The following is a 27,346-nucleotide window of genomic DNA, read 5'->3' on the forward strand; positions in this document are numbered from 1 at the left end:
CCATTATTTCAGTTCAGGGCAAGGCAATGGAGTTATAAAGGAGATCTATGGAGACTTCTTCCTTCTTTAGCATGCCTAGTTGTGAGGATATATGGAGTAAAAGGAGGCAGAGATATCTGGATGTTTCATCATTACATCAGTCTGATACAGCAGGAACAGTATCACAGTTACATGTGGATTCCAAGTCACAGAGAGTGCTGTATGCAGTACAGACACACTGAAGAAAGCCAAGTCTCTGACCCCAAATATTCTCTAGAGCAGAATACTTAACACTTAGTGCTATTCTCTCCAGGAATATTGTTCTGCTAGACATTTCCTGTGCCCTTGTTACACTTGGCCTAAAGGACAGATGAGCATCAATACTACTTATGTCTCAAGAACAACAGATCTTGTCATAGAAGACTGCCTTCAACAAGTAGTCTTGCCCATGTGGGAGAGAATGCTGGGCTTTCTCCAAGTGATAGCTCCTCTCCCTAGAACAGTGCTTCTGCAAAGGCCTTGGTTCCTGGATCAGTATGCAGGAAAGAATCACATGAGGGGAAGATGCAGATTTGTACATCCTGATGTCACCTTGCAAGGCATCTATCCTGGAGAAGGAGGGGTGGGGGGGAAGAGTTCCAAGGAAGCTCTAGGTTGGAGATCCTTGATGATTTTGATGAAGCCATGCTGGGGAGAAAGAAAGATCATAATGTTTGGAGATGCCCTTCCAACATCAGCCAAAAGTGCTGCTTCCTCCTCCAGACCAGCAGGAAGGAATCTGCTTTACAACGTTTGATATAAGGTTTTGGAGGAGACCCTACAATGGGACCACCCTTCCCAAAGAGCCTGCTGCAGGACGGGTGAGCTGGGCTGCTGGTATGCAGGGTTCAAAAGGGTATTTGGGTTAAACCAGTTCACACCAACTCTTTCTGGGCAGTCACACATCACATAGGCTGTCTCCTTCTGCCTCACTTTCAAGCTTGGGGTCAGTTACTGCTGGGGGCCGAGGCTCTTGAGTCACCAGTGAGACCTGGGCACATCACTGAACCACAGTGAATGAAGAGACAGGAATGAGGAGACTCTCTGATTTCCCCAGCAGTCTCGCAGCATCAGAGCAGATTTAGCGGTAGAGCAAAAGCTTCCTTTGTCAACCTCACAGACTGTGGTTATTCTAAGATGGGTAGAAAATCCCCCTGATCATGAGCTGCAGACATTTAAACCTATGTACCCTGGGGAAATGTTTCACAGGGTGTGAAGTAAAGATGAGGAGATTTTCAGGAGTGTTTTCCCTTTCCACTGGTCCCTCCCCCTACCCCACTCTCCCTATGACTGCTTGTCTAGAGCTAGAGGGTATCACTTCAGTTCCACTCTGCATGTACTCCTATTTACTGTGATTTCCCTCTGTCCTCTGTGTGTCCTTACAGCTGGCAACACCTTGTATGTCTTCAGAAAATATTTGTAAAGGCTTTAGTTTAGTTTGCAGTTGGACACAGGGGAAGCACCAGAACTTTGAGGAAATTCTGGCATGGGGGCCCAGTGACTCACAGCAGTGAAACCTGCAGGGGAGGCTCAAACCTTCCTTAATAAACCCGTGGTAGCTGTGGCTGTGTCACTATGGGTATAGCGAGCCCAGGGAATTGCTAGTCTGTCCCTAAGGCACAACATGAGCCACCTCAGAGGAAAGCTGGTCAGGAGTAATGGGAAGGGTGTAGGGCAGGTTGGGGCGGGTGGTGCCTTCGCCTCCTGCCCTGAGGGCAATGTCAGAGCCCTTGCAGCAAGGAACCAGGGCACAGCTGGGTTCATGGCAGCATGCCAGCCAGGTGCCAACAGCCCTAGTCCAGCGCAGCAATCCCAGCAGAGCCCAGAAGGCACCTGTCCATCGGGGGCGGGGGGGGGGGGGGAGGGAGAGGGTGGCGGGGTGGTGCAGACAGCATGGCCCTGGACAGCAGCATGGCCCCACAGACCTAAGGGTAACAACTGTCCAGCCCTCGGACTATGTTTCAGGCAGTGCCCTGGGACAGAAACTTCCCAGAAGAGGCAAGGGAGCTCTGCCTCCTGAGCTGCCTGGGGCAGACCTGCTTCCACACCCAGGCTCTGTCAACCCTTGAAGCCCACATGGGTCTATAGGGTCCACCTGCTCCAACAGCCTGCAAACGCCTACAGGGTCTGCCCACCCACATCCACAGGGACCATACCTCCCACACACTCCGACAGCAACCATATCCCTGAATACATTCATAGGATCCATAACCCTCATACGCACCTACAGAGATTTTATAGCCCTCAGACAGCCACAGGGACTAAATTCCCTGCACACTCTTAGAGGGACCGTAACCTCATGAATACCTATAGGGCAATACTTACTTCACACACGTATAGGGACCAAATCCTCTGTACACACCTACAGGGACCATTCCTCCTGCATGGCTCTGTAGGGGCCATTACCCCATAGACACTTAGGGGGACCATACAGATTACCGACTCAGAGAAAACACATTCCCTGAACACCCCTGTAAGGACCAGACTCCATGCACATCTACAGGGACCGCACACCACACCCACCCGTAGGGATCATACCCTCTGCACACATCTGCAGGGACCGTAACTCCATGCACCATACCTCGCACACATGGGGACCACAGCTCCTGCACACGCCTACAATCCTGTGCGGACCTACAGGGACCATACCGCACGCACCCCCAGAGGCACCAGAGCGCGCCCCCCCCGCAGACCTCCGGGCAGGCGGGGCCGCGGGGCGGCGCGGGCCGGGGGGGCCGGTGCGCGCTGTCCCGGGCGGGCCGAGGGGCGCCGGGGGCGACGGCCCGGCCCGGCCCGGCCCGGCGTGTTCGCGGAGCGGCGCCCCGCGTGCGCTGACGCCGGCCCGGCGTGATGTAAGGAGCGAGCTTGGCAGCGGTGGGCGGGCCTAATCCGGAGCGCCCGGCGCGGCTCCGCTCGGCGCCCGCCCCTGCTCCGCGCCCGGCTCCGCGCCGCTCCGCCCCCGCCTCGGCGAGGAGCGCGGGCAGCCCGCCTGCTCCGCGGCGCCGCGGCCCCGCTGCAGTCCCGCTCCGGCATGGTAAGGCCGTGGGCGGGGGGCGGGCGGGCGGGTCGGGCCGGGGTGCCCCGGGGCGCGGCGCGCTCTGACCCTCTCCCCGTCTCTCGCAGCCCCTCGCCGGAGGAGCACCGGCCGGCACGGGACCCCGCAGCCTCGAGCCCCGCTCCGCCGGGCTCCGCCGCTCGCTCCGCGCCGGCATGAAGCTCCCGGCGCCGGGCAGCCGCCGCTGAAGAGCCGCGCGCGGGCAGCGGGACCGGCCCCGCGTGGGGCAGCGCCGCGGCCGCTGAGCCCCGCGCCGCCGCCCGCCGCCCCCGCGCCGCGCCGCGCCGCTCCGGCCGCGCCGCTCCGGCCGCCCCGCGGCTCCCCCCGCCTCGCCCCCGCCATGGGGCCGCGGCACCTGCTGCTGCCGCTCCTCCTGCTCTCCCTGCAGCTCCTGGCCCTGCTGCTGGCCGCGCAGGCGGCCGGGCCCCCCCGCGCCAAGGGCAACCGGACCCAGGGGGCGGCGGCGCCGCGGCGGACCCCCAAGCCGGGCAAGGAGCTCCTCAACCAGACGCTGCCGGGCCCGGGGGCGGCCGCCCCCACGGCGCTGCCCGGGCGCGGCAAGGGCGCGGGCGGCGGGAGGACGCCCCCCGGCGGCGGGGGCGGCGGCGGGGCCTCGGCCCCGGCGCACGAGACGTGCTGGGGGTACTACGACGTGAGCGGGCAGTGGGACAAGGAGTTCGAGTGCAACAACAGCCTTACGGGGTTCCGCTACTGCTGCGGCACCTGCTTCTACCGCTTCTGCTGCAACAAGCGCGCCGAGAAGCTCAACCAGAGCCTGTGTCGCAACTACAAGAGCCCTGAGTGGGCCCACCCCACCACCTCCAGCGGTGCGCTGCCCGCCGACGGCAGCAACGGCGCTGATGGAGACGCCAACAAGTACGACCCGGACAAGGACAGCACCAATGCCACCGTCTACATCTCATGCGGGGCCATCGCCTTTGTGCTCATTGCTGGCGTCTTCGCCAAGGTGGCCTACGACAAGGCGCGGCGCCCACCCCGGGAGATGAACATACACAGGTGCGATCCTTCCCCCGCTTCCAGCACCCCTTCTATCTAGGGACACTCTCTTGACCAAAGGTTCTCCCTTCGCATTGTTTGTTCAAAGGTTCCCCTTTCAGACCATCTGTCCAAGGGTTCCCCCATTGCACTACCTGTCCAAGGGGTCCCCCTTTGAACCACGTGTCCAAGAGTTTCTCCTTTGCCCTGCCTGTCCAAGGATTTCCCCTTTGCACCACCTGCCCAAGGATTTCCCCTTTGCACCATCTGTCCAAGGGTTCCCCCTCTTCCCAATCTCGCCAGGGGTTCCCCTTTGCACCATCTGTCCAGGGGTTCTCCTTTTACACTGTCTGTCCAAGGGTTCCCCCTCTGCACCATCTGTCCAGACACATCGCTCTGGGACCTCCCCTCCAGGCCCCTTCCCACTTCCCTACCAGGGATCCCTCTGCACTGCCTGTCCAGGGGCCCATCCTGGTGCACCTCTAGCCTCCATCCTCGGGGAAGCACCGTGGGACTTTCTCCCCTTTCCCCCCCCCAGCCCCCTCGGCACCCCACACGGCGCGCTGCCATGAGTGAGTCTGGCCTCCCGCGGGCCGCCCGCCCCGCGCCCCTCGGCCCCGCGTTCAGCACCGGCGCCGCGGACAGCTCCGCCGCGCCCCGCGCAGCGCTGCGCTCGCTCCCGCCCCTCTCCGCGGGGCTGCCTCCTCCCCGCTCCGCCGCCCTGCCCGGCCCCCTGCCCTCCCCCGCCGGCTCCCTCTAATTATCTCGAGGTGCAGCCGAGAAGCCCCAACCCCCGGGGGTACTTCTCCGCCTGGCGCTAAACTCTCCTGATGAGGGGCGCTCCCTGGACCCACCAGGGAGAAGTTCAGAAAGTGCCAAGTGAACTGCTCTATGTCCTCCAGGCAGGTCCCCTTGCCCTACAGTCCCAAAGGGTATTTAGGGAAAGGAGCGATATCAGGGAGTGGCTTGTTTTGTTTTGTTTTGTTTTGTTTTTGTCTTGCCCTAAATCAAGATAACTCAAGCTACTAGTCTGTCCTTTCTAGCTGTCTACTAGGGAAGTAGTTTGATTTCCTATTTGCAGTGATTTTATGCATTTTTGTTTTAATGTTTTTCGTAAGATAAAACAGTCCAAATGTGTTGAAGAAAGTACTGTTTAAAAGGTAAAAGCTTCTCCTTTCAGACAAATGCATGCACTTTTACAACTCATTTTTGGTGAAAAAGTCCCTGCAAATGATGTGTGCTTCTCATGTGCTGAGAATCCAAGAGGTTTCCGCATCTGAACATATAAATTGGTGAGGAGTTTCTTTATAAGAACAGTTGGTAGCACACTGATGGGAAGAGTGCCTATCTCTAGCAGATCATGCTTAATTTAAATAATTTTAATTAAAAACTTTTAATCAACACAAACAAAGCCCTTGACCGTATTTTTAAGGCTGAACTTCAAATGGAGTTAACAGTCCTAGGGTAGGAATTTTAGGTTTTTTACACAGAAAAAGAACTGAAAAAGTGTCACAGTTTTTATTTCTTTGGTGAGATCTGTTTTATTTAGTCTCCTGTTTTTATCAGAGTACGCACACATGGGTGCTGGCTGGTGTAAATTGTCACGTCTTTAATGAGGCCAAAAAGTAATGCTGGTTTACATTTGCTGAGGATCTAGCCCATGTTTTCTAACACAAACACCACTGCTGTGAGAAAATAACTTTGCAGTGTTAAAAACATTGTAATATCTCTGAGGTCACTTGTGTCTGTGCAAAAAGCATCCTGAAAGCAGCTTAGTCAGGAAATAGATTCTTTTTCGTATTTTCTTAAATAAGGGCTACTTCCCCCAGTGTCCAGCTCTTTTGGCTTCAAGACAACTGTGCCCATTTATAACAGCCAAACAGTCTTATCTTCACACTAGATTCAGAAATTTGACACTGATGCCCATATGTTACTTCTGCTGTAGCTCCAGTGTGTTGCAGGGCTGGATCCTACACCCTTTGAAATCAGAGACAGTGTTGCCAGACTTGTCTAAATTATTCCTGATGTTTTCATTTCTTTGATGCTCGCTTTTCTTTATTTAGATAAGTTCTGGTAAAATGATTCACCTGTGTGTAGAAGTATGAATGGCAGATTGAGTGCTTGGAAAACTTGACTTTCAGTGAATTTTAAGGAATTGATTGACTTGTATAATATGATAGCTGGTAAAAGATTATACCTTTTGGTGATGTGTTACTTGAACTTGATCAACACTGCACGATGGTTTAAATATTATGAAGTGCATTTCCAGCAGATAAGGTCTACATCAGTCTAAGGAATAATTCTATCTACAATCTAAACAATGTAAATATGTGGAGTGAAATGGTTTGTCTTTGTTTGCCTCTGAGAACTACTGCTGAGTAACAGGGAAGAATCAAAAACAGAATGAACAGAATGTAGTCAGATATTTATATTTTTTTGAGGCTATGTCAATTGGAGTTAAGTGTAACATCCAGAATAATTCACTGTAGTGGTGATGAGAAGTGCATTAAATCTCAGTGTGCATCCCACCAAAATCTCTGGAGTGAGAAGAACAACAGCTTAAACAAAAATCATAACAGTCCTAGAAAAAGCCCATCATGAGCACTGTTCTACACCCAGGGAGATTAAGCAAGACTTCTTCACACTTCAGCACAAACAATATCACACTTTAAATTTTGTTTTGCAGTAAAGAGATACAAATGGTTGGTTAGCAGAATTGTATGTAGATGTTATGTCTTTGCAAAGTTCTCATTCAGCTTTTAGAGAAAATCCTTGTTAACACAGTTAGAACATTTTGATGGGTACAGGGCTCATTTATGGCTTTTGATAGAAAAGAGAGTTTACACATTCACAGCAGAGCCATTGCTCTCATGTGAAATGAAAGGCCGACTGTGCATTGAGATATGCGTGTGCATTTCAGAACTGAAAATTCAGTCTTGTTTGAAGGCACTAGCATGCACCTTTAAAGCAGAGGCACTGCTGTGATTCTGGGATGAGCAGTTTTAGTAACGGATACTTAGGTTCATTTCTAAAAGTAGTAAGTGAAAGTGCTTGAAAAAACAGAAGCTAAAATATTCCTAGTTTACAGAAACATTTGCAATGTTCTAAACCTAACAGATTTTTTTAATGATTATAGTATCTTTCAGCCTGACTGTATATGACTACCTCTTGCTTCAGAGTTACGTAGACAGAACTAATGCGTTTTGAGCTCTAGATAGAAACTAAAGCTGATTTTGAAGAATTTTACCAAGCAGTGCTTTGTATGGTGTTGCCCTCTGTCCTCTGACTGCATTTGTGTGGACAATGGTCAGTTTTCAGGATTTTTTTTTTTTTCCCAAAGCATTTCTTGAGTGGGTAGAGTATTTTACTTAATTTAAGTATGGGAACCAATTGGGGAACCTTTGACAGCAGATGAGGAATCTCAGCTGTTTGTTTTCAAAGCTGATATGGTCTTCTGTAGTAAAGGGGGATGACCCAGAATATTCTCTTCCAGTACTCATGACCTTAAATCCCTGTACTACAGTACATAAATAATTCAGTGCTAGTAGTATTACTCCGTGACCCCTATTTAGCCCTCAGCAGCAGTAACCATTGCACTCATTACCCAAATAAGAATGCACAAATTGGAAAACTCTTTAGCGTTTACAGCTAGGGTTTGAAATGTTACCGGTCATTTGCCACATGCACAGCCGGAGCCCTCCCTTGTTTGCAAGCCAGAGACAAATAGCGGCAGTGATGGCCCTGGGGCAATGGTGGAAAGCCCAACCATTTCTCTTGTAGCTGCTGAAAAGCAGTGCTGTGATTTTTCCCAGTAAACTAGATCTGTCCCCTGTTAAAAGGCCGTTTTCCACATCTGTCCCTGCATCATGTGTGTCCAAGGAATGCTTTAGCTTCTGAAAGGGAGAAGGGGCAAAAGCACCTTCTGATCAGGGAGCTTCATGTTACCCTACACCCAGGTTATATTTGTTGCTACAAAGAGAGTTATTCGTGCTACTCTTTTCTTCAACATCTGCCTTGCATCCTCTTTTCTGTGAATAACAGTGACCGTTTTTATAAATGAACAGCCTTTTCCCAAGTAGCAGTCCCAGTTAAAGTGATCAATTTCTTGCCATATTTACTCCGCAGCTCTGAATTTCAGCAGAAACCTGAGGCAATGGATCCGTTTGTTCACAGATCCAGCAGGGCTGCACTGTTTTGCTATCTTAAAATTTTGGAGATTTTCTCTTGCTGCGGGCTGCATCTCAGCACAGCACTTGTGCCCTATGGTTGCTAGAGGAATCACTGGAGAACAGCTAGTTTCAGACCTCTTCACTAACGGTGGAGCTTGTAAAACTACCTATCTCTAGACTTGGTTTTGCAATTTGGGATCACAGCTGGTTCAGCTCTGCTCTCGGAGGTGTGCGTTTCTTGAGCTAAACAATCAAATTTTATGCCTCCCCAGGGCTGTGGGAGAGTGCTGTGAACATGCACCTGGCCGTATGGGCTGTACAGAAGATTTTCTGACACTGTTAACATTTTCTTTCTCTTTTGGCTGGTTTCTTTTTATGCTCTGCTTATTTTTACCCCACTCTGTTTTGTTCATCTGAGTCACTCATGTGTTTTTCATGTGCTCTTTGCCCTGCTTTATATTGTTTGTTCCTGATGGCTTCTGATTTTCTTCTCTGAAGTGCCCTGTTTCTCCCATAGGCACAGAATATAGGTCCACAAGTAGATGCCAGACGTGATTAAACTAAAACAGAAAAAGGCACAATCTTGTTGCCTCACAGAAGTTACTCCTAAACAGTTTTCTGTTTCAAACCAATACTGGACTCTATTCTAGTGTAACTTCCATACGGTGAGAAGCTCTGAATCTGATCTTGTTTTCCAGTGATGAACTGCCCATTTCCAGCTAGCCAAGATGGGATATATATTTCTGTGCATGTATTTGTACAAAACATTTTTCTTTTTGCTTCACTTACATGCCTTGGGGAAAATTCAGTGTGAGGCTGTGGTCACAGTTTGCACAGTTTGGTGGCTGATTTTTGCCATACTTTCCTTGCTGACTCTGTCTTTTAAAGAATCTGGCTTTGGTAACGGCACAGAGGCTGCCCAGCTGCCTCTATTTGAGTCCTCTTTTTCTCTTGAACTTCACTCAGTAAGAGTGTCTACTCTCAGAAACCATACTCCCTTCACCAAATCTTTTCAGTGTCTCTGATTCCCATTTATTTAACATTTTTCTGCTTTCTAATTATCTTTCTCCATTACTAACCCTCCATCACAAGGTGTCAAGGGAAGCCTGTCTAGCTCTGAACTTCTGTTTCTTTTAGTTTTGCAGTCTCTCATGTCCTTAACTACTGGTTGATCTCTGTGTCTTTGAGATCAGAAACCTTTTAAAACTTCTGTTTCACATAAGATCTGAACCTTATCAGGAAAACTAGATCTCTCTCTTTTTTTTTTTTCCCACCTGCCTTTGCCACTACTCGCATGAGTGATCTGCATTTCCTTAGATCTGCGTGTGCTATATAACGTGGCGGTCTCAAATGTCTCATTACCCAGGCAGATGAGCCTGGCATTCTTTCACAATAAATATTTTGCTGCAGTTTTAGCTCTTGTCCTATCTCCTTTGTGGCAATGACAGAGTTCTTCAGAGAAAGTCTGATTTTCTTTGATAATTTTAAAGTCTCTTAGTTGTGCCTACAACATAGGATTTGGTGCAAAATAGCTATCTTGTGGAAGTGACTGCTTATGTGTGCACTCGCTTATTCTTCAAGGAACATATACACCAAGCACTGTGATTGTCTTTGTCCATGCAGACACACAAACAGAAGCAACAACCGACAGAAAAATTGCACCAGCTGAGCTCTTAGCATAATTTATGCAAAGATTTTCATCACTCTGAAGTCCTAAGTAAGCCCTCCTATTTTATTTTATCTCCTCTCCCTGATCAAGACTGGTGCTTAGTTCTTTTTTTCTGTATGATAACACTGTTTCTAGTTCTTTCCAGCATCCAAGCTGGATGCATCGTTCCTGAATGTGTCACTTTGCCACGTTCTCCTTGTAGCTCTCTTAAGCAAAGTAGGACTATGCCAGGTTAGTAACTGGGCAAAAGTCTAGCAAGGGAAGCATCGATGCTTTGAGGAAGCAGTCTCGATAGTACAGCAGGTGGCAGCCTGCTCTCTGGCTTGCTGCGAACACAACACCCTCGATGATGCTGGGGGAAATAACTGCTGGAGGCGTCAACATCTTAGTGCCACTCAGTGTCCCTAAATAGCCTGTGGCTGTGTTTTAGAGGTAGATCTTTACCGTTGGTGCTCTGGCCACTTTCTGCTCCGAATAACAGCACTCTGCAGACAAATGCGAGTTGGAAACCTTTATTTTTACCTTCTAATTACAAAATCTTTACATAACAGCCTTTTTTACTTTGAACCTGATGTGTGATATTCCAAAGCTACTAGTACTATCTGTTGTGAGTTTAGCAATTGTAATAAATCCTGTGCCTACATCACAGTTATATTTGGAGACTTATTCTATATGTACAGTAGTGTTAGATGTGTAAAGCACTTAAGACTCCTTGTATTAAGATGCACATTCTAAGTACTGCTGATATTTACTACCCTCGACATATACACTAGAATAAGGAACCTGTTTCAAATGAAAGAGCTTTACTCTCCTGTTACTGATTCCATCTCACCTTTTAAACACAGGAGATATGATGGTCTCCCAGCAACACCTGTTTCTTTGCTGATTTTTCAATAACTTCTATGTCACTTCTGTTTTAGCTGAAATATCTGTTCTGTATGCATGCAAGAAGAATGGGTGTGTATCTGTAATGTAATGGCATTACCTGTGTGTTGGTTTTGAGTTCACCAAAAAGAGAGAGTCAGGAATAACTCAAACCTCACTCATGTTGTCATAATCGGTGGTGAGGATCTGGCCTTTAGTACATAAATAATTAAGTTTTAAATGAAATTTGCTCTTAAAGCAGGACTTAAACACAAAGAGCTTCACAGATAATTATTGCATTTGGCATGGATGGATATTTTTCAAAAGACATCTGATTTTTTTCATGTAATATTTATTTCTAAGAAAGAATATTTACTAACTTATGCAGGATGCAAGTGCAAAAATGCTTCCCTCTTGGAAGGGTGTCCTCAAGCTTTATTATTTTTTTTTCCGTCTAAACTCCAGGCATGCAATCACCCATTCCTGTACACAAAGACATGTGCTCACACACACACACACATGCACATGCACTCACACTGGCATACCCCACGTGTCCACTCAGGTAACTGTTAAGGAGCATTTCCAGCATTCCTCTCCGGAAAGCCTGCTCGGAAGCGATAGTTGCTTTTATTTCTTGCCACTGCAGAGTCTGGTTATCTCTTTTGCTGACCTGAGAGCTGTGCATCTCTAATATGCTGGACTGCCACTCTTTCTTGCTCCGTACCAGACCTTGCTAAATTATAGTGGCTAGTGGAAGGAACTAGGGAAGAGGTTTGGCAGCCCTGTGGTCAAGACTCACAGCTCACGCTTTGCAGCAGACGCAGCTATACACTAGTCTTCAGAATAGAAATGTTTGGTCCTGCTTTTCAGCATCTCCAGGAGAAAGTGTAAGGAACTCATGAATTGGAGAAGGCTCTGAACGCACTGTATTTAAACAAGCAAACATAGGATATAGCTGAAAATAGACTAGTCACTACAGCCAAGCCCCTGCACTTTCTGAAACAGAAGCCGCTTTGGCAGAGTTGCTTCCATGAGGAAGAGATTTCCTCTCATAGGAGCTGTTGGCAGCAGGATCCTTCTATTTCCCTCCTGTGTATCAGTTTTCAGTGGTGTTTGTCAGGCACTACTGTGTAATCAATTAAAGCCCCATCATTCTGGTGGTAAGATCAAAGCACCGTCAGAAAATGTGGTCGGACATGTGCCCTGTGGGTGGTGCCAGGGAGGCAGCAGAGCCTGGGAGAGCTGCTGAAGGGAGGCGTAGAATGACTTACCTGCCTTTCCTCTGCCGTTTTACAGCTAGCACGGGGGAATAATGCAAGTGAGCAGCATCCAGCTGGCAGAAATTGCTGGGTGGGAGCCTGTATGACAGGATAGTACAGGCTCTGTCAAGGGCAGCACGTGGCTTTGTGTGGTCGGCGTTTGAAACTCCACAAGGCACACAGCAGGTCTGGAGCCAGGTGCCAAGTCAAACCATGAATAACGTATGGCCATCCTCTGATGGACTTGCCCACTGACTGTAATCCCTCTCCCTTTGGAGACATCTGTCCCTTCCAGGTGAGCTATCTCTGTGGCTGAATGAATCACCTCTCAAGCCTAACTGCCTTGCTTTCTGGCTAGTGAGAGAGCGTAGGGGAGTCTTTAACCTCACTTTTTTTTAAGCATTTGTAGTGAAATCCTGGCCATGCTGAAGTCGATTGGAGCTCTGCCACAAACTCCATCACAGCTATGCTTTTAGCAGACTTTTAGCTCAGCCAGACACTTATCTTTTTATTGTGCTCTGCCAGATCCATTTGGACATTCTTTTTTCAATTCTTCCCCAAATTCTTATGGACTTGGAACAGGCAATTCTGTTTTTAAATCCCCACCTGCCCATTTGTGAGGAAGCCAGGTCCCAAAAGAGAGGGGATTTTCAGAAGGCACTGGAGTGAAATTTTGTGTGTGTACAACCTGCGCTATTGGAAATAGTCAGTTCTTTTCCCATCCAGCAGTCAAAGAGCTCTCCACGCCTGACTTATTTCCCACAGGCCACATCCCAGTCTTCTGGAGCTGCCAGCAAGTCTCCCGTTGTCTTCAGAAGAAGGGATATCTGTGTACACACTCCTAATATTAACTAGTGTTGAAAGGCTGTGGGAACTGGGAGAATAGGTACCCAGGGACACCAGTTTCAAAAAAGACTATGGTGATGGACAGCACTTTTCCATCCTGCTGTTACCCCATAGGTAGTTAAGACAGGAGATTAAGTTTCTTTGCTGGGTCTGTGAATGTGTGGTTTGTACTACAGCGAGTCGGTACTTCACAGTCCCTGCAAATTCACCTTCTCTCTAGCCGTGAAGTCTTTTCAGCCCCTCCAGGTGAATCTTGCTTCTCCACTGTACCCATTCCTTTCCTCTTCAGCTGCCTGAAGTCCATCCAGCTGACACAGGGCCTGTGCTTCCCTCTGAAAATCAGAGTTTCTGTTAGCTAATACATTAAGCTTTATTATAGCCACCTGAGAAACAATGTCACAACTCAGGACAGTATAAGTCAAAGGGTTTGATCCTTCAGACTCTACTGTGGTGTGCAGCCTTGAGAACTGGCATATTAAGGCAGGTAGAAGAGCAGGCACTACCCAAAATCTCTTACAGCTCATTACAGAGCAAAATGCCAGTGTGTGGCAAAGTCTCTTCTTAAACCAGCCGTTGCTCTCTGTTTCAGTTCTTTGATTCTCTTTGTCCCTGCAGTGTGTGTCTGGGTGTTTTTTTCTCCATCCCAAGAGGAGAGGTTATTTGTTAACTGGCGACACCTCCATCAAAAACAATCCCTCCTTTTTGTACATACAGTCCGTGCCAGCAATGCGAGTTCTACATTTCCATTGGAGGTTTTTTTTTTTTTTTCCCCTGGAGATTGGAGGGTGATGCAAGAACTCTGACAAACAGCCAGGGATACCTGGGAGGTGTTTATTCAGATGGAGATTCGTTGGCCAGCAAACAAAGCACTAGACCGGGAATATGTGGGCTCTGGTCCTAGCCCTGTCACAAGTTTCCTCAGTGGCTTTAAGGAAATCCTTTCCTCTTCAGTCCATAGAGCAATTAAGAGCAAGGAGTTCCTCACCACTGGTGCAGCAGACAAGCAAATGGCCATGCTGGCAAATGGCCCTGCTGAGACCAGGAAGCTAAAGAGTCAGTAGTGGCTATAGAAAATGGGAAAGTTTCATAGTGTGAAAGATATTGCAGAAAGAGCTGTTTACAGAAATGGAGATGGAGCTCCCTAAGCCTGGGCTTGTCATCAATTACATTGCCCAGCCTGGAGAAACCCACTGGAGACATTGCTTTAGATGGGCCCCAGAAGGACCAGGATCAAGTTCCTAATCAGAATTCCCTCCACTGTGCTTTGAGCTCATTTCTTTGCGGTGTCTTGAGGTTGGATCCTCCAGATTGATAATATGGTTTGACTGCAAAGACTTTCCACAATCACAGAATAAAAATAATTGAAGTTGGAAGGCCCTCGAGATCATCTAGTCCAGCCTGCCTGCTCAAAGAACAGTAAGCTAGAGCAGGTTGTTCAGGACTTTGTCCAGTCAGGTTTTGAATATAACTGAGGATGGAGAATCCACAACCTCTCTGTGCAACCTGTTCCAGTGTTTGATCACACTCATGACATTTTTTTTTCTTTTTTCTTATGTTTAAATGGAATTTCCTGTATTTTAATTTGTGCCCATCACCTCTTATTGTTTCACTGGATACCACTGAGAAAAGTCTGGCTCCATTTTCTTTACTCCTTCTCATCAGGTATTTATACACACTGATAAGATCCTCTCTGAGCCTTCTCTTCTCCAGGCTAAACAATCCCACCTCTCTCAGCATCTCCTCATATGACAGATGATCCAGTCCTTTAACCAACTTTGTGGCCCTTTGCTGGACTCATCCAGTATGTCTGTCTTGTGCTGGGGAGCCCATAACTGGACAGAGAACTCCAGGCATGGTCTCACCAGTGCTACCAGAGCAGAAGGGAAGGATCACCTCCCTTGGCCTGCTGGCAGTACTATGCCTAATGCAGCTCAAGATCCTGTTGGCCTTCTTTGCCTCAAGGGCACATTGCTGGCTCATGTTCAACTTGATGTCCACCAGAACCCCCAGTCCTTTCCTGCAAAGCTGCTTTCCAGACAGTTGGCCCACAGCTTGTAATGTGCATCGGATTATTCCTTTCCAGGTACAGGACTTTCCATTTCCCTTTGTTGAACTTCATAAGATTCCTGTTGTCCCACTTCTCCAGCCTGTCAAGGCCACTCTGAATAGCAGCATCTGCTGTATCTGGTGTATCAGCCACTCCTCCCAGTTTTGTGTCATCAGTGAACTTGCTGAGGGTTCATTCTGTCCTATCGTCCAGGTCATTGATGAAGATGTTAAACAGTATTGGTTCCAGTATTGACTCTTGGAGGGCACCAGTAGATATTGGCCTCCAGCTGGACTTCATGCTGCTGATCACAACCCTCTGAGCCTTGCAGTTCAGCTGGTTTTTGGTCCACCTCACTGTCCACTTGTCTAGTCTGTACTTCATCAGTTTGTCAAAGAGAATGTTATGGGAAATAGTGTCAAAAGCCTTGCTGAAATAAGCATAACTGATATCCAGTAGTCACCTCTCATTCACTGAGCTGATCATCTTGTTGTAGAAGGCTGTTGAGTGGGTTAAGCATGATTTCTCCCTTGTAAATCCATACTGACTACTCCTAATCATCTTCTTGTCCTACATATGTTTGGAAATGGCTTCTGGGATTATTTACTCCATCCCCTTCCCATGGATTAAGATGTGGCTGACCAGCCCATCATTCCCTGGATCTTCCTTCTTGAACTTCTTGAAGATAAGAGTGACATATGCTTTCTTCCAGTCCTCAGGAATCTCCTCTGGTGGCCATGACCTTTCAAAGATAATGAAAAGTGTCATCACAGTGACATTATCCATCTCTCTCATCACTCATGGGTGCATTCCCATCAGGTCCTGTAGACTTGTGTTTGTTTAGTTTCTTCAAATGTCCCATAATCTGATCCTCCTTCACCACAGGTAAATCCTCCTTGTTTCAGGTGCCTGGGATTCCTGAAAGCTGGTCTTACCAATAAAGACAGAGGCAAAGACGTCACTGAATACCTCAGCCTTTTCCACGTCCTTTGTCACCAGGCCCCTGCCCCATTTAGCAGCGGGCCCCCATTTTCTCTTCCCTTCCTTTTGCTGATGATATACCTGCAGAATTCCTTCTTGCTACCCTTCACATCCCTTGCCAGATTTGACTCCAGGTCTGCTCTGGCTTTCCTAACCCCATCCCTGCATACTCAGAGAGTGTATCTATATTTCTCCTGGATCACCTGACTGTGCTTCCATCTCTATGCTTCCCTCTTACATGAGAGTTTTGTCAGGAAATCCTTGTTCAACCATGCATGCTTTTTGCCACCCATGCTTGACTTCCTGCACATCGGGATGGATCATTCTTGAGCTTGGAGGAGGAAATACTTGAAAATCAGTCAGCTCTCCTGAAGCCTTCTTCTCTCCAGGACCATGAGATCCTCTAAGCAGAGCTCTGAACAGACCAAAATCCACTCTCCTGAAGTCCATGGTTGTGATCCTGCTGTTGGCCTTGTTTCCTCCTGTCAGGATCCTGAACTCCAGCACCTCATGATTACTGCAGCCAAGGCTGCCGCAGGTCTTCACATCTCTGACAAGTTTTTCATTGATTTTGAGTATGAGGTCCATCAGAGCACCTCCCCTTGTTGGCTTCTAGACCTGTGTCAGGAAGTTATCATCAATGCACTCCAGAAATCTTTTCAATTGCCTGTGCCCTGCTGTGTTGCCTTTACAGCAGATGTCAGGATGGTTAAAATCCCCCATGGTGATCAGGGCTTGCAAATCATTACTGATGTTTTACACCCCTATTGCACAAAGGAGCTCCTCTGTCCCCTCCCACATCTCTGTGCTAAGACTCTGAAATAAGGATACTCTCCACATATCCCCTGGATTTCACACTCTGCCTTTTCTTCACTGGGGGTTTGCTCCTATCTGTTTCCTTGATTGTAAACTCTTCCACTCACTTTGTCCTTGTTCTGTTTTTGTCTTCCATCACCCCCTGCCATTGCGTATCTCCTGCCTTACCTTACCTTCACCCTCTTCTCTTTTTAGCAAAGCCTGTTGATTGTGCCTTTCATCTTCAGGGTCCCAGCTAACACCCAGCCTTGCTACCTTCTTGTCCATACCCATTCCTCCTGGCCCTTTTTATTTCCAAGAAGTCTTTCTTTTTCCTTTTTAAAGGGGCCACAACTGTTACTTTGCACTGAGCTCTGATTCTTGTGCTCATCCTACTGTGTTTCTTCCCCCAAAACTCACTTAGGCCACCCCTAGTCTAGAGTTACCTGGGAGCCTTCCATGCTGAGGCACCTGAAAACAGGAGCTAACCTGATGTGCCTTGCGATGTCCTGCCATACAGACATCAGTAGTCTGCTCCCATGCTGCTAGTCCAGTGGAATAACACTCCTGATGTAAATACTTCTATTTTGGATTTATGTGGAAAGGTGCTTTAGTGTTCTCGCTTAAGTGACATTAATGAAGAAGCTGTCATAAATCATTATCTCAGGATATGATTGCACAGTTACTCAGCTCTGGCATCTCCATCCTCTAGCACAGGTAACATGTTTCACTGAGTGGGGTTTGTTTTTCCAAGATAAGAGATGTTTGGCACAGAAAGACTTTTGAGTGTCTCGTAGCCTTGTCCCATGGCCCTTGTGTAGGTGAGTAGGATGCTGTTGACATCAGTGACACTAGTTGTATCCAAATGGCTGCACACACAAGACCCAAATATTTACAGTGTCTTTGTTACTCTGCTTGAAGCTTTTAGTGCACAATTAAACAGCTGTGCCCAAGTGACTTACACAGACCAGATCCTTCCTCAGTTGAAAGCAACGGACCTTCCATCAGCATTGGATTCAACCCACTGTGCTTTATGGAAATAAACCTGATCAAACACAACATTGTGATTGAATTATCAAGTCACTAACCAATGTGCTCCAAGCCTGACTTTCTCCTCCATCTCTAATTTTTTTTTTTTTCTGATGTTGCTGTGCAGTCTTTTTTCTCTCTCTGGAGACATTAAAGAAGAAAACAAAGAGTGAGTATTAAGGACAGACAGTTTGGTATGTTTAGGGCATAAAAAGATCACCCCTTCAGCAATCATATCATTTTAGACCTATACACTTATGATTTATGTCAGCTTTTGACAGTTGTGTTCAATTTATCTACTGTATAGTCTAATACAGCAGTAGAATGAAAGGCAGCCATCACTTTCCTGAGTTTCACTTGTGATTTCGTCAGTTCTTTTGAGAGTAATAGTCTCCTCCCTTCCGTGCTTCTCTCACCTGACTAGAAATTATTTCCTTGTTATATTGTGACCAACAACTAGCCCGGAGAGTACCTCTAGTTACAGTTCCTTCAGGATGAAAAGTAAATAAGGGATTATATTAGAAGGGTTTTTCTTTCTTAGCATGTGAGTTTTAATTGTGTTGGTCATAAGGATTAGTGAATTCAGATCCTGGCTGTAACTAAGGATCAACCAAGCATAGCTTTATCAGAAATTGTTCACAGACTGGAATATATCCCAGACACATGTTTTTGTGCTCACGATGGGCAGCAAGCCCTTGGGATTCAGCTCTCAGGTAGATAATGACAGAGAGGATGAGACATTTCTCACTGGCTCCGATCCCTTCAGAGCATATTCACTTTAATTGCCTCAATTGTTTTTAGCAAATAAAGACAAGCTGTCCATCCAGGAAGTAAGGAAGCCATATTCTTAGGACTATATCAAATACCATTCAGAGATAAATAAACGTAGGAGAACAGATCAAAGTATCAGGAGAAACAAGATGACCTACAGCATGCAGTGGCCTTAGGCTCAGAATCATAGCAGAATTTAAGTTGGAGGAGACCTCTGGAGGTCTCTAGTCCTACCATCTGCTGAAAGCAAAGCCAGCTTCAGTGCTAGATGAGGTTGTTCAGGGCCTTGTCCAGCTGACTTTTGAAAATCTCCAAGGATGGAGATCCCTCAACCTTGCTGGGTCCCTGTTTCAGGGTTTTACCACCCCCACTGTGATCTTTTTTTTTTCCTTCATAGCCCAGTGGAATTTCCCTTGTTGCAACTTGTTACAATTTCCTTTTGTCCTTTTGTCGTGCGCCTCCAAGAACAGTCTGGCTCTGTTTTCTCTGCAGCTCCACATTCTTTAGTGGGGGAATACAAGCAGATCCTCTCTTAGCCTTCTCTTCTTCAGGCTAAACAAACTCAGCTCCTGGGACAACTGGTCTTTTGCTCCGCCATCACCATTCCACCAACATCTCCAACTCCAGATACTCTTTTTTTTTTTTTTTTAAACTTCTTGTACTGCCTCTTTGCACCTTATCCTACACAGCCCCTTCTGAATATATACCAATCCCTGGCCTGATCTTTCCTGCCCAGCTAGCTCTACTATATTAGGCTAAGTGGTAAATAGTGTTTTAGTGTTATCCACACAGTCATCTTCCTCTGTACTTTGAGTAATTGCACTCTTGACACTAGGATTGTCTTCTACAAGTGTTCAAAATGATCCCAAGTCACCAAGGGCTAGTAAATAATAATCCTAATACAATCTCTGTGACTGAAAAATGACTCTTAGCATTTCTGTACTGCAGATATCATTAAATGGTCATCAGATGCTTAATATATCTTGAAGATATGTACTAAGGGCTCAGTTCTGCCAACCTGCTGTCTTTAGAAAATGTGTTGTCTCCAAAGGGATGTACTGGACACTGGTGCCAAATAGATAGACTTGGTTTAACTCCAATATTCTCCCCAATCAGCAAGATCTGTAATGCATTGGGGAGGTATTTGCCTAGAAAAGTCATCAGGGTTACTGGTGGCTGAATGAATCCTCTCTTCAGGAAGGAACTGCACAGTTGCATAGGGCAGGGACTTCAGTCTCTGACTTCTGTTCCTTGTTCTGCCACTCACTTTCTGTATAACCTTGGGCAAGGGGACAAAATTTCAAATGTCCTGTAATATGGTGACCAGTTTGTGATACCTCAGACATGATTATAAAAGATGGTGAACACCTATAGATACGTATCAAGCAGTGGGAATTCATCATTTTTTTGGAGAACACCAAATATCAGATCCGCTCTTTCAGTGAAGAATAATGATAGGAGCAAACAGAAGGAATCCCTAACACTAAGTACCTATCTCTTATTGCTGCCACCTTCACCTCACTCTGAACATATCTTAGCATAAGAAAAATCTGTGCTCTCATGTCCCTGAATGTGACAACCTCTTACTCCATCAGTTAGTATGTGTGCACATATACACATCATATAACTGCTTATAGCCTCTATGGCTGCTCTCTCTACAAATAATAAATAAACAAATAATATTTATAATATTTTTATTCTGTACAGCGCGGTTGAGAACTAATGTAATCCTCTGCTGGAGCCTCTGAGATCTTCCAAGGGTGTTTTTTTTTTTTTTTGTAGAGCACATTAGTGTTGCAATTCATTATGCAAAGGATGGCAGTCTGTAGAGGAAATGATTTGGAAAATGGAGGGCACTCCAGTCCCAAACTATTTTTCACATAAAAGACCAAAAAATATGGTATTTAAGGAATGCTAGTAGATATGAGCAACATCAGAATCTTTCTCATCAATATGCAATGAAGTAATTTCTCCTCCTTTACATCTTTCTTAGTATTTGAGGTGACATTAGGTATATTTCCTTTGCCAAGAGAAAATAACCTTTCAAACTCTATCATTTTTAAAATACCTCTGTTCCTTATAATCCACACAGCTTACTCTCTTCCCCCTGTTCCTATGGCTTAAGAGATAGCTTGTGGCTGCACTAAAAAACTCAGTGCATTTCACGCTATAATTGCTCCACTGTGTTCATGATATTCATGGAGGAAAAAAATCTTTGAGGCTCCGCTCATCCAAGGGGAAAACACTGGCTGCAACTGAATACTGTGACTTTTTTTTTTCCTTGGGGAATGGTAGTGAGGCCTCAGTGCCATTAAAGAAGTCTCTAATGGACAAAAAGCTAAAGATAGGCTAATGGCTGTGATAGCATTAAGCCATGAACATTGTTTTAGTCCTTTTCTTAAGAACTGCTGGTTCTCCTTTGAGAAACCCACTCCCATCACTACTGGTTATTGAACTCCTTGCAGAAATAGTAAGGATTTAAGGGGTGTGGGGACCGGACTCCCCTTCTCACCTGATTCAGTCTTAAAGAAGTTTGGTTTGGGCAGTACAGTTTTGGTGAAACCTTTATAAGCCTATGCAGCCTGAGTCTTAGGGCTCTGGTGTGTTCAGTGGTGGTTCTTTATGAAGACAGTACTTTACGCTATGACAAGCAGTTCATCTGCACTGTTAATGACATCAAGAAAAGTGATGGAGAGAGAACATAACTGTGGAGTGAAGTGAATTAGTGGAAGTGTTATGAAAAACTAAACAATAGCCAAGCAAGCCTGTAAATGCATGCAGCAGACACAAACACACGCACACACACACACACACACACACACACACACACACACACAGAAACTAAGCTTTTAAGCCATAGTTTTGTTTTTTGTTATTGTTGCTTTTTTATGTTTATGGTAGAAATCCAAGTACTGATGGATTCATAAAGTGACTGCAGAAGTGAAAATGCTGAACGCCATGCTGGCTGCTTTGTGTAAACATGTCTTTTTCCCTATTCCTCTCTCTCCACAGGGCTCTGGCTGACATCTTAAGGCAGCAGGGACCAATCCCAATAGCACACTGTGAAAGAGAGACTATCTCGGCCATAGATACCTCCCCCAAAGAAAACACCCCAGTCAGGACATCTTCCAAAAACCATTACACCCCTGTGCGCACCTCCAAAAGTAACCCAGGTAAGTGTTGCCTTCCTGCTCTCTTTCTTCATACGTTGTTGTATGTTAGAAGTCAGCAGAATATCACACTTTACCCTAGTGGATTTTGAAACCTCAAATTAGGATAATATATGGCTTTAAAAGGCAATCAGATTGAGCAGAGTAGTGCAAGTATCTGTGGTGATGATTCTTTAAGGGTTTTTGCTGGACAGAGTGGCTGTTCTCTCTAGACATTTTAAAAATTCATAATCAATGAGGTATAAATTCAGCTTGTACCAAAATACTTGTGGCAAGCTCAGAACATTGTGTGTTTCCAACCAAGCACACATGCCATAAAGCATAACTGGGCTCTCTGCACATAGCAGCTGAGAAGGAAGAACTTCACGTAACTGAGGGTACCTTATTCATTCAGGTAAATTATAGAAAGGTGCCAAGAGGAAAGTATGGAGCATGATCTGGATGGTATCCTAAGAGCTTAAGGACACCTGACTGAGGTCCTTTGGGGAGCATTCATCTGGAAACTGGACATGCACATTTTTTTTCAGGTTCTGCTGCTAGGTGAGCTTGGTCAAATCAGTTGACTGCTCTTTGCCTTGATTTCCCCAGCTGCATAAGGAGGTCAGCCTCTTAGGAAAAGATATTATTCTGATCTGTTCGATGTTTCATATGTAGATAATTATCAAAAATATGCCCTCATTCAGTCACAAGCCATTCAGTTTCATGCAGAAGTTTCTGGGTGGCATTCCCTGGCCTGTGTCACCTGGAGGTCAGAGCAGATTTTGCTAATGGCCTCTTCTGGGGAACCTTCTGAAGGAAACTAATGGGAGCTCAGGCTGCTCCACAATCCGCAGGACTAGATGCGCTCTGTTCTTTGGGGAAAGGGCCCATGACTGAGGGCAGTGACAGTTTGATTTTCTTTGTCTAGTTGAGGTGACTATTAGAAGGGGTTTGTTGCAATGATATAATCCTATGGAGACAGGATCAGGTGACTATGTTTTCTGGAATGTTCTTTTGCTGCTGGGAACAGAATAATTTCCCTGAGAAGTTGAAAGGATTTCTTTTCTATTCAATTTTCATCACTGAGAGGCCAGCAAACCCCTAATTTTATATGTCAGAGAATTATACCTGTGAAATAAAATGTTAGGCTGGAGAATGGTATGTGAGGTGAGTTAGCTGGAAGAGGAAGGTCCTTTTGCATATCTAGAGCTTGGGACTAGCCCTTGAGAGGTTCTGTGACTCTGCCTCATGATAGAAATGCAAGAAATAAGGATTTATGGTCAGTGGACAGGAACAGGCACATCAGAGAGCACATCTGCCGTAAGCCTTAGGGATGAGAGAAACCCTTTTCTGAGGATGCCCTGTGTCCCCCTCTTGGCTCCAAAGAAGGCCTAAGTGAGGGTAGGAAAAACCCAAATGAAGATGCAGAAGAAATTCCTTGCTTGCAACAGCCAAAGAGACCAGCTGGACATAGGAAGCCTGAATTAGTTGTCATGTTTAGGCACTGTCAAGGATAGGAAACAACAAATGGGAAGGTTTGCAAGGGAAACTAATGATTTCAGTGTTATCCTCTCGTAGCTGATGGATGCTTTTATGACTCACTGCTAAATTAGTGGAGGCACCACAGGACGCAAGGACAAGAGCACAGGTATTATGAGTGGGGTGGTAGTGCAAACAGCTGCACAACAAAGTAATAGCATCCTGGAAGGAATCTACTTGGTCCTCATAGAAGACTGGGATATGAGATGAGCAAGGTAAAGAAATGGCTAGGAAGAAAAAGACACAGCGTTAAAGGTGACTGTCTGTCAATTCAGCCTCTGCTTGTTTGTGTGTGTTTGCTTGCCCATATCACAGGACAGAGAAAAGCCACTACAGCTCATTCAGGGCTGAAGTGGGCGGGATAGAGCAAGGGCAACAGGAACATCTAAGGGAAAATATTCACAAATCCAGGTACAGAGGAGGGGGGACTTAACTTCCAGCACAGCCTTCACAGCCTTCCACATGCCATGGGCAGTTGCAGAGGTTATTGATCACTTCTGCTTTGGGGCAGCCAGTTGGACTGAACATCACACAGGAGCCCTTGCCAAAGCTGAGAAGAGAAAACTTGCACTTGTAACTTGCCCAAAAGAACTTGTTCCTGGCTCAGTTGTGTCTGTTATTAACATGTCCTCATATATCATATAAGACAGAAAGCTAATCACTTACCAAAGATCATGACCTCATTAAAAAGCTACACAGTTAATGTTTTTTATATGATTTGATGTGCAGAGTATTGCAATGCTCCGTCATAACCGAATCAGTTACTCAGCTAGTCTTCAGATTACTATAGTACTCAGGATGTCGTGAGTAAACATCAAAAACTTTTAGATTAGGAGGGAAGTGCAAGTTGGAGAACAAGACAGGGTTAAACAATGTTAAACTAGAATAAACCTGGTAAGTCACAGAAAGGAAGTGAAAGAGGGTTCACCATCTCTTCTTTCACTTTGGAAAAAAAGGAGCAGAATGAGGGAAAACTGAGGAAAGAAGTAGAGTCAGTTGCAGGTAGTAGAGGGATCCAGGCAAAGCACTGCTCACCAGTGCTGCAAATTGGCTTGGAAAGCTCCACAGATGCAGAGTTTTGCAGTGGATCTGAAGCATCAGCTCTGCTGGCTGCAGTTTGGCTTAGGACTCCAGAGCATTAGAGGTTAAGCAACCAGACAGGACTGTAGTTGTCACATATAGACTAAGATTGAGTTTTATGTTTGTTTTGCTTGGAACTTTTGTTTCCAAACTTATAACTGGAAGGGCGACCTTAAGTCTTGTTAAATAAACCATGGCTTCATTTTTCCATTAAGCTTGCCTGGTGTCAGCGAACAGAATGATTGTGGGTGACAATGACAAATTGAAGTAGCCTGTGTCTGAGGCAGCAGAGTCCAAACGAAGCAGCATACACAGGTACTGCTGTGGGCATGCCCTGCAGCAAATAGCTTATGGGGTGGTGACTGGAGATTCCTGATTTAAGTATGGGAAGGAGTCCATTTCCCACACACAAACTGGTTCTCTTCTTGCAAGCACACAGACAACCTTCAAATAGTTATAGCAAGAGATCACAGGATGGAAACATAAAACTACATACTGTAGTGTACCAAACTGTAGGCACTGTCTCCAGCTGTCGCAGATGCCTGACGGAGGGTTTAAGATCAAGGCAGACACTCAGGAAGAGTTCTCAGTGTATTCTCCTGGGCACATCACAGCAGGCTGTTTTAGAGTGCTCGAAAGCTCTGCAGTTGGACGTAAGGACCTGGCATTAGTTTAGACTGTACTTCTCTGTTGAGTCTATGTTGATCTCTGTTTGAGATAGAAGAACCCGGGACTAACTAGTTCTTATCTAAAGGAAAAGAGAAGTAGGTTTTTTTGTCCTAGGCATCGGAACAATCGTCATTCTTCAAATAAAGTAGCTGGTTTTCAAGAAGGCTTCAGCCTACTATGTTACAACTGCCACATTCCCCAGGTGGTGTGGGGAACGGCTATTTGTCAGAAGCAGAATGTATTTCCCACACTAAATTCTCCAGGGTGTAGGAGTCCCATGTGTCTCAAGGGCATTTCTCCAGAGATTATTGCCACTTCTGTTTTCCTCTGAGTATCAAGCTTATGGCCTTTTGGAATGGTTGGAAACAGTTCATCTCACCTCTCCCAATGTCATTTCTGTTCATTGCTTTTATACAGTGCTGCTGGTTTGGTGGTGGTAGGTTCTTTGCAGATGAGAAGAGCTGAAAGCCGTGTCTACAGATTGCTTGGGTCAGAGCATACCTCTCCAGCTGTGCACCATCTAATTAGTATGAGCTACAGCACTCTTTGTAGACAGGAATGTTCCTCCAGCCCACACAGACCTCTAGTTATTTTACTATTTGCTATTGTGAGTAACAGGTGAAATATGATGAATGTGACATTATAGGAAATCTATCTCATCTGGCTATCTATTGGCATTTTTAATGTCTCCATCCCAGTGGCACCTTTAGGCATGTTAGAAAGAAGACTTGCAGCATTTCCTTGGTCTTTTCTCCTTGTCCATATTATCTCTCTTGATACTTGCTGTGAAGGTCAGTGCCATTCATTTGTTCGGTGGAGGACTAGAAAACATATACAAGAATGGAGAAGAATGGGAAAAAAAGTCAATAGGTTCCTGGAAGCTTGGAAAACATCATACATAAGGAACAATGTAAAGACAGGAGCTTTGTGCTCCGATGAAGGAAGGTGCTGCATTTGACACAAGAGACAGATTTCAAGCCAGAGGCAATCCTCCTGAAATGTCCACAGTCAATTGATATGTCGGAAAAGATGAGGACAGTTGCTGTGACAGTGATGCATAAGGCCAGTAGCATTAGTGGAAAAAAAATTAAGACTAGATTCTCAGCTCAGACCACTACCTCCAATGCCATCCTTGGATATTTGAAGGCCTTCTGGAAGTCACATGCAGGGAACTAGTTAGCTTTTGTGCTCACCTTCTCAAAAAGTGGCCGAACAAAACACCTGCAAGATTCAAACCCTGCATAAATTTTCATATGGGAGTTTTCTGGCTACCTTCGTGGTGAAGGGGCAGCCAGACCAGGTCTAACGTTCACGAAGGGAGCATTCTTTGTTACTGTTCTCCATACCAGGACCAAACCACAAAAGACTCCAAGAAAACTTTGATCCAGGTCTTTCATTGGTGTAAGTCAGGGTTGTCCCATCACAGTGATGGGATAAGGTCTTGGTTTAGGTAAATCTGTATTGCTGAGGGAGGCCTATGGCCCAAACTCACAGCTGATACAATTCAATGATGCTCCAGTGTAGCCCATGGTCTGAAGTAATCCTTTATTCTCTCAGTCTTATTCAAGTTCTTCCATACTGTCTCTTTTTTCATACAATTTACTTCAGTAGTATTGCCAGGCTGTGAGAAAAGGCATTTTCAGAACTATTAGACTGATGTGGGAAACCATGTGGGAGGAGAATCTCTCCAAATACGTGCAGGGCAAGGATGTCCTTGCTGCCCACTGGGCAGTGTTGTCAGCAATGAAAGGTCCCCAGATGCCTCCTGAGCATGAGGTAGGTAGATAAAAACTGTGCCTGGGATTATGGTGCTTCTCACTACCTCCAGGATCAGGAAACTAAAAACAATGACAAGACTTTTTTGTGCTTGCTAGAGAAAAGCGTCTGGCCTAATTTTATGTTTTTTTGGCTTCTTAATTCTCAAATTGCCTCATTAACAGAATACACTGATTTTGGTCTGAAACTAGCACTAGACAAGCAGGTGAAGATCTGACCTTTGTGATCGACTGGTTTAATTTCCCAGTGTGGAAAACCTCCTGCTATTCACCTGCATTAGGGTGGAAGTACCCGCAGGTGTGAAGAACAGCCTGTTGACAGGATTACCACTTCGAATGCAGTGAACAACACAGGCTAAAGCTCTGATTAGCCTGATATAGCTGGGGAAGGCTTTTAATAAGCCATTTGAGTCAGGATGTTCCAGAGATGTACATATTCAAAGTGCTGTTTTCAGCAGTGCCTTCCACCCAGAGGCATATTCTGAGCTTGTTCTGAATGTGAACAAATGCAGGAGAGACCTTTAATCTTTATGGAAATTGTAGCTAACATGTCTAGCCAAATATAGGCAGAGCTGCATGGGGAGCACTTCCATCCTAATCATCACACAGAAGAGGAGATCATTGCTGTTTGGCCC

The 27,346-nt window shown here is 46.0% G+C and overlaps 1 protein-coding gene across 1 annotated transcript in view; it reads left to right on the forward strand.

Moving 5' to 3' along the window:
• Positions 1–3,413: 3,413 nt before the first annotated feature.
• The window catches only part of SHISA6 (shisa family member 6), a 262,667-nt gene continuing 238,734 nt past the window's right edge, over positions 3,414–27,346 (forward strand). Inside the window, exons 1-2 of the mRNA XM_067308317.1 lie at positions 3,414–4,090; positions 21,512–21,672. Of these exons, the coding sequence (XP_067164418.1) occupies positions 3,414–4,090; positions 21,512–21,672 (838 nt within the window). The remainder of the gene's footprint in view (positions 4,091–21,511; positions 21,673–27,346) is intronic.

This window comes from Apteryx mantelli, chromosome 19 (genome assembly GCF_036417845.1).
Source record: "Apteryx mantelli isolate bAptMan1 chromosome 19, bAptMan1.hap1, whole genome shotgun sequence".
NCBI lineage: Eukaryota > Metazoa > Chordata > Aves > Apterygiformes > Apterygidae > Apteryx > Apteryx mantelli.